The following is an 11,578-nucleotide window of genomic DNA, read 5'->3' as shown; positions in this document are numbered from 1 at the left end:
AAGTGTTCGCTGATGATTGCATAATGTTCATTACTATTCATGACTCCTCAGATACTGAAACAGTCCATGTTCAAATGCAACAAGATCTGGACAATATCCAGGCTTGGGCTGACAAGTGGCAAGTAACATCCGTGCCACGCAGATGCCAGGCAATGACCATCACCAATAAGAGACACTCTAGCCATCACCCCTTGACATTCAATGGTGTAACCATCACTGGTTCAAATCCTTGGGGTTACCATTGAACAGAAACTCAACTGGACTCACCACATAAACACAGTGGCTGCAAGAGGAATACTGCGGCGAGTAACTCACCTCCTGACTCCCCAAAGCCTATCCGCCATCTACAAGGCACAAGTCAGAAGTGTGATGGAATATTTCCCACTTGCCTGGATGGGTGCAACTCCAACACTCAAGAAGCTTGACACCATCCAGGATAAAGCAGCCCGCTTGATTATAACAACATCTACAAACATCCACTCCCTCCACCACAGACGCTCAGTAGCAGCAGAGTGTGCTATCTACAAGATGCACTGCAGCAATTCACCAAAGATCCTTCGACAGCACTTTCCAAACCCACGACCACTTCCATCTAGAAGGACAAGGGCAGCAGATACATGGGAACACCACCACCTGCAAGTTCCCCTCCAAGCCACTCACCATCCTGACTTGGAAATATATCACCGTTCCTTCACAGTCGCTGGGTCAAAATCCTGGAATTCCCTCCCTAACGGCATTGTGGGTCAACCCACAGCACGTGGGCTGCAGCGATTCAAGAAGGCAGCTCACCACCACCTTCTCAAGGGCAACTAGGGATGGGCAATAAATGCTGTCCAGCCAGCGATGCCCATGTCCCACGAATGAATTTAAAAATCCTGTCCCTTTTAAGAACCTGAGGATCCTGTCCCTTTAAGAGCCTGAGGCTCCTGTCCCTTTAACGTACCTGATCACGTGTGTAAGGTTATTTCCGGTGGCGACGTGTTTCCGGTGCGTTGTCAGGGTGATGCTGCGGTCTGCGGGTGCGTGGGGGCTGCTCCCGGGCTGGAGCCGGATCCGGAGCCGGATCCGGGGGCCGAGGCTGCAGCCCTTCCCGGCTCGGCCGCCAGCGGCTCCCGGGGGCAATGCGGGCCCCGGCCCGGGGACCGTCAGCGCCGCCGGAGTGGGTAAGAGAGAGAGGGCTTACCTTGACCCCCAGCCCCCTCCCTGTGGAGCAGCCCCTGCCTCTCTCTCTGACGGTCTGTTTTCTGGTTTTTCTCTCCAGCATTTCTTGCTGTCAGCCGGCTGTTCTCCCAGGACAAGAAGGAGCAGCAGAACCTTGAGGATGACATTATCCTGCTCATCAAACAGGCCAAGGTTTGACCTTCTTCTGCTCACTCCAACCAGTTTTATCGGGTGGGGGTACCAGTCAAAATCTCTCGGGTGGGGGGGCATCTAGCTCTTCCTCCAAACCCTGTCCAATCTGGCTCACATTACATCCTCCAGGTGGAATAACTTAGCTTTGCCCAGTCCTGACCTTTCTGCCAGCTCAAAGCCCTGTCTTACTATCGTGCTGCAAAATCTGGAACATTCTCCCTCCCCAAACGTGTTGAGATGGGTAGATATTCATTGTTAAGGGTATTGAGCATGGGTTCATGGTGTTGAGTTTAACCGTAGCTCACTGGGTAGGGCTCTTGCCCTGTACTTTCACCCTGGAGTCATACATAGATCATGGGAGCAAGACCCACTCCTTAGACTTGTCTACAGAATCCAGTCTGGTTTTGCTGTGCTTTGTAATGATTGTGTTGATCCTGTTCAGACATTGTTTGGTTCTAAATGATGGAGGGAAGGAGGTTTAGTGCAACATAGAACATATGTATATTTAAAGCAAAGTAAAGTTTATTTAGTCACAAGTAGTCTTACATTAACACTGCAATGGAGTTACTGTGAAAATCCCCTAGTCGCCACACTCCAGCGCCTGTTTGGGTTCACTGAGGGAGAATTTAGCACGGCCAATTCACCTAACCAGCACGTCTTTGGACTGTGGGAGGAAACCGGAGGAAATCCATGCAGACACGGGGAGAATGTGCAAACTCCACACAGACAATGACGCAAGCAGTCATGATGCAGGTGGAGAAGGTGGTGAATAAGGCATATGGCATGTTTGCCTTTATAGGATGGGGCATAGAGTATAAAAGTTGGGGTCTGATGTTGCAGATGTATCGAACGTTGGTTCGGCCGCATTTGGAATACTGTGCCCAGTTCTGGTCGCCACACTACCAGAAGGACGTGGAGGCTTTAGAGAGAGTGCAGAGGAGGTTTACCAGGATGTTGCCTGGTATGGAGGGGCTTAGTTATGAGGACAGATTGGGTAAACTGGGGTTGCTCTCACTGGAAAGACGGAGGATGAGGGGTGACCTAATAGAGGTGTATAAAATTATGACAGGCATAGATAGGGTGAACGGTGGGAAGCTTTTTCCCAGGTCGGTGGTGACGTTCACGAGGGGTCATAGGTTCAAGGTGAGGGGGGGGGGGGGGGGGAGGTTTAGCACTGATATCAGAAGGATGTATTTTACACAGAGGGTGGTGGGGGCCTGGAATGCACTGTTGGGCAAGGTGGTGGAGGCGGACACACTGGGAACGTTTAAGACTTATCTAGATAGCCACATGAACGGAGTGGGAATGGAGGGATACAAAAGAATGGTCTAGTTTGGACCAGGGAGCGGCGCGGGCTTGGAGGGCCGAAGGGCCTGTTCCTGTGCTGTTTTGTTCTTTGTTCAAGCCGGGAATCGAACCTGGGTCCCTAGCGCTGTGAAAACCTCCAGGCCCTGCAGAGGTACCTTTTCGTTGAGCCCCCTCCACGATGGTGTGCCATGGCGACGTATTTCTTCCACCAGTGACATGGCCTCAATTATGCCGTGCAGCTCCTGCATATCGATCTGGGGTGTGTTTCGGCCGCCCTGCAGGAGTTGCCCGTCTTTTGCCAGGACCTCCTCACTGTCTGGAACACGGTCGCCTTGCGACGCAGCTATCTCCCCGTCAGGAGTAGCGGCTCTCATGTGAGAGCCACTGCTCAGGAATCCGCTCTTTCAGCCGTATGACTTCAGGTGGCTGGCGGAGAGGAGGGCTGTGGACGCCGGGGTGACCAGAATCGGGGACGTGCTCGATGGCGGAGGGGCGGGCTGGATGAGTCCCCGCGTGCTGGCTGAGTGCACGGGGACGGCCGTCCGGCACGCGGCCAAAGTCATCCTAGACCTTAGGACGGTCGTGCTCGGCCCCGAAACTGCACGCAAACACGAGGCGGCGCAGGCGTGCGGTGCGATCCCGCCCGAACGTTCCCCTGTTCGGACGGAATTCCACATTGGCCCAAAACCTCAACCCCCCTCCTCGGGTGAGGTGCCCCACAGCCTGAGCCGCCTCGCGGAAATGTCCTCCGAGGCTTTTCCTACCGCGCGGAGGTGTTTCCTGTGCGGGCTGTTGCTGCACACCTTCCACTACTGCCGCCTCGCCTGTCGCCCGGATACACCTTGGCGGGCCTTGTTGCCGCCGGGCGGCGGGAGGTCCCTGCTGGAGGTCCCTTTTATGGAGGGATCTCCCCCAATTACGTCGGGGACCTGGGGTGGAGGGTGATGCATGCAGCAGTGCCGCACAACCGTAGGATTCACTGGTTCACGGGCTCCGAAGACTGCCCTTTCTGTGGCCTTGTGGAGTCCGTGGACCATGTCTATGTTGTGTGTCTTAGGCTGCACTCCCTTTTTGTTTTCCTAAAGAACCTTTTATTGATGTTTTGTTTGCACTTCAGTCCCACGCTCCTGATCTACGGACACCTGGTGCGGAGAGGGGAGGGTCGGGATGGCGTCCTCCTCGTGAACCTGCTCCTGGGCCTGGCGAAATGCGCCATTTACAGGTCCAGGCAGCGGGCGATCGAGGGGGCCGTCCATCCTGACTGTCTGCCCCTCTACCGCGGCTACGTTCGCGGCCGGTGTCCCTGGAGAGGGAGCATGCGGTGTCCACGGGCGCGGTTGACGCCTTCCGCACCCGTTGGGCACCGCAGGGGTTGGGGTGCGTTATTGACCCTGACAATCACATTTTAATTTCATGTTTTTAAGTTTCCTTTGTACTTTGATTTCTGTTCAAACTGTTCTCCCTCCTTTTGGGGAGCTGCCCCTTTTTACTTTGTCCTGACTTAATCTGAGTTTGTTTATTTGGTTTGACCTAAAAAGAGGGCAAGCAGTGCTAATCACTATGCCACCATGCTGCCCTGCCATTTTGGAGGAAAATGGACTAGTTAGTGACAGGCAGCATGGTTTTATACGGGAAAGGTCGTATCTCACTAACTTGATTGAGTTTTCTGATGAAGTGACAAAGAAAATTGATGAGGGAAGGGCTGTGGATGTAGTTTGTATGGACTTTAATAAGGCATTTGACAAGGTCCCACATGGCAGACTGTTACAAAAACTTAAATCACATGGGATTTGGGGTGGGCTGGCTAGATGGATACAGAACTGGCTCATAGAAGACAGAGTAGCAGTGGGTGTTTTTCATAATGGGGATCTGTAGGTAGTGGTGTTCTGCAGGGATCAGTGCTGGGACCTCTGTTGTTTGTCGTGTGTATGTGTCAACGATCTGGAGGAAAATGTGGGTGGTCTGATTGGTAAGATTTGTGGAGTTGTTGTTAGTGCAGAGGATTGTAAGAGGATAGAGATAGTTTGGAGACTTGGGCACAGAAATGGCAGATGGAGTTTAATCCGGACAAATACGAATGTGATGCATTTTGGAGCGTCACATTTAGGTGTGAATTATACTGTAAATGGCAGAACTCTTAGGAACATTAACATACAGAGGGACCTGGGTGTTCTGGTCCACAGTTCCCTAAAAGTAGCAACACAGGTGGCCATGGTGATTAAGATGACATGCTTGCCTTCATCAGCTGGGGCATTGAGTACAGACATTGGGAAATCATGTAGCAGCTATATAAAACCTTGGCGAGGCCACTTTTGGAGTATTGCGTGCAGTTCTGGTCACCACACTACCAGAAGGACGTGGAAGCTTTGGAGAGAGTGCAAAGAGGTTCACCAGGATGTTGCCTGGTCTCGAGGGTGTTGGCTATGAGGAGAGGTTGGATAAACTAGGATTGTTTTCACTGGAAAGACGGAGGCTGAGAGGAGACCTGATAAATGTCGACAAAATTGAGACGCATAGACAGGGTGGATAGGCAGAGCCTTTTCCCAGGGTGGAAGTGTCAGTTACAAGGGGGCACAGGTCCAAGGTGAGAGGGGGGAAGTTTAAGGGAGATGTGTGGGGGAAGTTTTTCAAGCAGAGAGTGGTGGGTGACTGGAACGCGCTGCCAGAGGAGGTGGTGGAAGCAGGAACATTAGCAACATTTAAGAGGCATCTGGATGGGTCCATGAATAGGGAGGGAATAGAGGGATACGGACCGAGTAAGGGCAAAGCGTTTTTAGTTTAGTTAGGGCATCATGATCAGCATAAGCTTGGAGGGCCAAAGGGCCTGTTCCTGTGCTGTACTTTTTCCTTATTTATTCTCGGACTTTAGGTGTGACTGTAGCCTTTGAGCCTGCTCTGGCCTTCAACAGTTGATCTGGTTGTGGTTCAACTCCACTTTGCCATAACCCTAGTTCCCTTGTCTATGAAAAATCTATCTAATTCTGCCTTGAATAAATTCAGTTATCCAACATCCAATGCTTCCAGGGAAGAGAATTCCACAGATGGATGACCCTCTGAGAAAAAAATCTCAACTCGACCTTAAGCTATAGGCTTCTTATTCTTAAACTGTGTCACCTGGTTCTAGTCTCCCTGATGTGGAGATGCCGGCGTTGGACTGAGGTAAACACTCTAGTGCTTACTCTAGTCTCCCTCACGGGAAACATCCCCTCATTCTTTTAAAACTCCAATAGGCCTAACCTTTCTTTATACGATAAGTCCCTTCATTCCAGGAATGAATCAAGTAAACCTCTGAACTGCTTCTAACACAAGTATACCATTTTTCAGATAAGGAGACCAAAACTGTATACAGTATGCCAGATTTTATCTCGCCATGGCCCTGTACAGCTGCCATAAAAGCTCCTGACTTTTATATTCCAATCCTCTTGCAATAGACGCCAATATTCCATTTGCTTTCCTAATCAATTGCTGTACTCGCAAACTAACCTTGTGTGATTCATGTACCAGGACACCCAGATCCCTCTGTACCACAGAGTTCTGCAATCTCTCTCCATTGAAATAATATTCTGCTTTTCTATTCTTCCGGCCAAAGTGGACAAGTTCATTATACTCAGTCTGACAAAGCTTTGCCCAGCCACTTTACTCTGTTTAAAAAACCTATAGGGAAAATGCTGGAAAATCTCAGCAGGGCTGGCAGCATCTGTAAGGAGAGAAAAGAGCTAATGTTTCGAGTCCAGATGACCCTTTGACAAAGCTATGACAAAGGGCCATTTGGACTCGACGTCAGCTCTTCTCTCCCAAAGAACAAAGAAAATTACAGCACAGGAACAGGCCCTTCGGCCCTCCAAGCCTGCACCGACTACGCTGCCCGACTTAACTAAAACCACCTACCCTTCCGGGGACCATATCCCTCTATTCCCATCCTATTCATGTATTTGTCAAGACGCCCCTTAAAAGTCACTATCGTATCCGCTTCCACTACCTCCCCCGGCAAAGGGTTCCAGGCACTCTACTCTGTGTAGAAAACCTGCCTCGCACATCTCCTTAAAACCTTGCCCCTCGCACCTTAAACCTGTGCCCCCTAGTAATTGACTCTTCCACCCTGGGAAAAAGCTTCTGACTATCCACTCTGTCCATGCCTCTCATAATCTTGTAGACTTTAATTAGGTCACCCCCTCAACCTCCGTCGTTCCAGTGAGAACAAACCAAGTTTCTCCAACCTCTCCTCATAGCTAATGCCCTCCATACCAGGCAACATCCTGGTAAATCTTTTCTGTATCCTCTCCAAAGCCTCCACATCCTTCTGGTAGTGTGGCGACCAGAATTGAACACTATATTCCAAATGCGGCCCAACTAAGGTTCTATAAAGCTGCAACATGACTTGCCAATTTTTAAACTCAATACCCCGGCCGATGAAGGCAAGCATGCCGTATGCCTTCTTGACTACCTTCTCCACCTGCATTGCCACTTTCAGTGACCTGTGTACCTGTACATCCAGATCCCTCTGCCTATCAATACTCTTAAGGGTTCTGCCATTTACTGTATATTTCTTATCTGTATTAGGAAATATCCTTACAGATGCTGCCAGACCTGCTGAGATTTTCCAGCATTTTCCCTTTTGGTTTCAGATTCCAGCATCTGCAGTAATTTGCTTTTACTCTGTTTATATCCCTTTGTAGACACTATTTCCTCCGGACAACTTACATTTCTAATCCCTTGGTGTCATTGCCAAATTTAGCTTCTATACATTCAGTCCCATCATCCAAATAATTGATATGGATTATAAATAGATAAGGTCCCAGCACTGATCCCTGTGGTACCCCACTGGTTACAGCTTGCGAACCCGTGTTTAAAAAAAAATGCATTCCTATTGTCTGCTTTCTGTTCACTAAGCAATCGTTGATACATGCTGATATGCTAATGCCCTGTTAACCCCCCCTGATTCCCTGCAGCTCAGTATCATAACGGGCAAGCTGGAAGATGCTGACCGCTTTTTGCACCAGGCCCTAAAGCTTGCCCAGCAGTCGCACAACAATCAGGCCATCATCTACACCTACGTTCAGGTAAGGGGTCAGGTTCCTGGTGTGCGAGGGGAAGAGGTTTGGGGGTCTTTGGGGTGTGGTCTCGCAGTGTCACAGACACAGGAAGTGTGTCAGGAATGGGGTAGCAGGTGATTTGCCACTGTTTATCAGCTGGATCGCCCCTTCTGTCAGTACTGTGACATTCTCATGGGACAGTCTCCCACTGCACCTGCTAATGGGATCCAGGAGCTGAATATGGATGCTTCCTCAGACTGGGAAACTTGGTCTTTATGTATCTTGCCCATCTCTGCAAGTTCAGATGAGCTGTCACCTGATGAGGATTTATTTCTCTCAGATTTGGAAGACATCAGTATGATGTGATCCTGGTCACTGGAAGATTGCGAGCTGCTTTCAGCCAGACAGCAGTCGAGACATTCGCAGTGGCTCTTTGAGGAACAAAGCACAGTCATCATCCTCCTGCAATGTAGGAGCCGTGGGCAACTGCTCGCTCCCCATGACATGAGCCTTCTCAGTGAGGGTGTGTGCTACCAGCAGCCAGATAGGAGAGCTGTGCTCATGGAAGGAACTTCAGGATGGGATGTGAATATTGGCCCTAATTGTCACCATTTATGAATTGGGCGGCACTGAACATATCCTGAGCTCTTCTGCCCCATCTGACCACCACCACTGCCTGATAGCCCACCTCTTCACCCTCCAGGACTACCTCAATGTCGTCCTCATCAGAGGAAACGTGCCATTCCTCCATCTCCTCCTCAGGCAGTTCCTCACCCAGTTGAAGTGCCAGATTGTGAAGGGCTTCAGTAGACTGGTCCAGGCACCAGAATCTCATCTTCAGCATCCTGTGGTCTGCTCCATCAAAGTGCCAGTTGCAGCATGAGCCTCATTGCACCTTGTCTCAGCTGCACTCTGGCCTCTGCATGAGCGTCATCAGCCACCTCCTCACTGGATATCCCCTGTCCTCGAGGAGCCAACCCTGTAGTCACTGTGGACCCTCGGTTAAGGATGCTGTTAAGGAGTTGTGTGCACTCCCCGGGAACCTAGCACGAACCTGGAGGATGTGCTTTATGTGGTCAAAGACTGGTTGAATATCTAGGGAGTGGAAGTCCTTGCAGTTGATAAACTGCACTCTTCCTGCCATGGGGATTGGAGAGCCATGTGAGTGCAGTCAGTGACACGCTGCGCTTGTGGAAAGCCTGCAATCCGGGTGAATCCCATGGCTCTTGTGTCCTGGCTAACCTGATCCAGGTCAAAATGGAAGCAGTTGTGAGTCGTTGCAAAGAATACCTCACCTCCTTGATGCATTTATGTGTGGAGGTCTGCAAGATGCTGCAACGGTCACCAGTGAAGCCCTGAAAAGACACAGAAAAGTAGAGGGTGTCCGTGACTTTGTGCAACAGGCAGGGGATGCCTTCTGACCATGCAGCACCAACTCTTGCAGAGGTGGCATAAGTCATCATAGAAATCATAGAAACCCTACAGTACAGAAAGAGGCCATTCGGCCCATCGAGTCTGCACCGACCACAATCCCACCCAGGCCCTACCCCCACATATTTTACCCACGAATCCCTCTATTCTATGCATCCCAGGACACTAAGGGGTAATTTTAGCATAGCCAATCAACCTAACCCGCACATCTTTGGATTGTGGGAGGAAACCGGAGCTCCCGGAGGAAACCCACGCAGACACGAGGAGAATGTGCAAACTCCACACAGACAGAGACCCAAGCCGGGAATCGAACCCAGGTCCCTGGAGCTGTGAAGCAGCAGTGCTAACCACTGCTACCGTGCCGCCCATAGGTCTTTAGTTGAGCCACCATGTCCCTGGACAGGCAAAGTCTTTGCCGTCACTGGTTCTCATTCATCTGTCGGAAGGTGAGCTGCTGTCTGTAGACCCTGAGCCCTGGAATGTGCCTCCTGTGACTGTGGAGCAGCCCCTGCTTCCCCTTCCTCCTCCAGGGTTCAGCTCCTGCATCTGGAGAGCCAGACGCCTCTGACATCTTCTCTCCTCTAGATGAGCTAAAGGATGATGACCGGTCTATTCCACACACACCATCTCTCCCTCGCACTAATCACTGCAAATAAAAAAGAGAGTTCATGGTGAAGTTTTGCCTCCAGGTGTTGACCCTTTGCCCATTCACCTTTGGTAGCTGCATCTCGACAGACGGTGATTACTGTGCTGGCCATCACGTTGAGAACCTGTCCCTCAACAACTCCCAGAATGACCAAGACCTCTCATTGCCCTTGAGCAAGCAGCCACAGCTTACATCCCCTCCCTCCCCCCCCCCTCCCCCCACCCCCCACCCCAAAGGCCCTTTGCCGGTTCCCCTCATCCTTGCTGTTGCCCTCTCTCTCCGGTAGGCAGCCCAGGCTCAAGACGAGCCACACACTCACCTTGAACTCTCCTTGGAGGTGAGCTCACCAGGTTGCTGTTTTTAAAAAGCTGTCACAAATGTCGCTGTTGTGATGTCGTGGTGCAGTGAGCAGAATGTTGAGCGTGAGTGCATGAGTGCTGCGGGAAGGACCAGATGGTGAGATGTTAATGTATTAGAATGAGCATCGTAGCTTGGTGGCAACCCCATTACATCACTGGCCAGAAACAGAATCAATCTCAACTGGAAATGTGATTTGGGCCTCCCACAATATTTTGTGCTCCTGTTCCCATTCACACCTGATGTAAATGGGAGTCAAAGCCGCAGCCTAATGTCTGTGTTCTGTGTGCACCATGTTTCTCTGATGTGCTCTCTCTCTTTCTTGTGTTTCTGTAGATGGCCAACCTGGCATTTCTCCAAGGAGACCTACTTAATGTAAGTGTCCAGAATGATAAGGCAAGCTCAGTCTGAAATCTGCACCCTCTCCGGCCCTCCACTCCCTCTTCAGTCTCCGCAATGCCATCCTTTCTCCCATCCCAGTTTCCCTCTGGGCCCCATCCTCTTGAACCCACACAATTTTGTCTGACTTGTATAATGGAACATTCAGTTCTCAGCTTGTTCCTCTCTCTCTCCCTCTCAGGCAGAGAAGCTCTTCAAAGCAGCAATGAGCCAGCTGTTGGGATCTGGGACTCGGCAGGTAAATGCCTTATAATCTGAGCAGTGCCAAGGATCAAATAATTGTTCATTGGAAATGGGCATCGCTGCCTAGGACAGCATTTGCTGCCTGTTCCTAATTGCCCTTGAGAAGATGGTGGCTAGTCTGACCGGGCGGCAGGGTGGCACAGTGGTTAGCACTGCTGCCTCACAGCGCCTGGGCTCTGGGTTCGATTCTTGGCTTGGGTCACTGTGCAGAGTCTGCACGTTTTCCCTGTGTCTGCGAGGGTTTCCTCCGGGTGCTCCGATTTCCTCCCACATTCTGAAAGATGTGCTGGTTAGGGTGCATTGGCCGTGCTAAATTCTCCCTCAGTGTACCCAAACAGGCGCCGGAGTGGGACGACTGGGGGATTTTCACAGTAATTTCATTGCAGTGTCAATGTAAGCCTACTTGTGACACCAATAAATAAACTTTTAGCCCGGTTGATATGGATGCAGTTATTGCCCTGGATCACACTGGTATCCAGGAGCCTCCACTTGCAGAACCAAAGACACATCACCTGTCCTGCCATACTTCTGTTTTCAAGTTTTTAAAGTTTATTTATTAATGTCACAGGTAGGTTTACATTAACACTGCAATGAAGTAACTGAAAATCCCTGAGTCGCCACACTGTGGCGCCTGTTCAGGTACACTGAGGGAGAATTTAGCATGGCCAATGCACCTAACCTGCACATCTTTTGGACTTTTGATCTTTTAATTACCTACTTTACTATTTAATTCAATGATTTATTTTAATTTATTTTAAATAACCTTGCTCCAAATTCCTGTACTATTTTAAACCTTAAGAATAGAATA

At 50.3% G+C, this 11,578-nt stretch overlaps 1 protein-coding gene across 2 annotated transcripts in view; it reads left to right on the top strand.

The window, feature by feature from the left end:
• The first annotated feature begins 983 nt into the window (after window positions 1-983).
• ttc19 (tetratricopeptide repeat domain 19) overlaps window positions 984-11,578 on the top strand; it is a 31,747-nt gene continuing 21,152 nt past the window's right edge. For both annotated transcript variants that reach the window (XR_013496217.1, XM_078204177.1), the window contains exons 1-5: window positions 984-1,163; window positions 1,262-1,353; window positions 7,611-7,721; window positions 10,465-10,503; window positions 10,709-10,765. Coding sequence is in view for 1 of the 2 variants with exons in the window: in XM_078204177.1 (XP_078060303.1) it covers window positions 1,004-1,163; window positions 1,262-1,353; window positions 7,611-7,721; window positions 10,465-10,503; window positions 10,709-10,765 (459 nt within the window). In the remaining variant the exon portion in view is untranslated. The remainder of the gene's footprint in view (window positions 1,164-1,261; window positions 1,354-7,610; window positions 7,722-10,464; window positions 10,504-10,708; window positions 10,766-11,578) is intronic.

The sequence above is a fragment of the Mustelus asterias genome, unplaced genomic scaffold (assembly GCF_964213995.1).
Source record: "Mustelus asterias unplaced genomic scaffold, sMusAst1.hap1.1 HAP1_SCAFFOLD_282, whole genome shotgun sequence".
NCBI lineage: Eukaryota > Metazoa > Chordata > Chondrichthyes > Carcharhiniformes > Triakidae > Mustelus > Mustelus asterias.
This window is presented reverse-complemented; position numbering and strand designations above follow the sequence as displayed.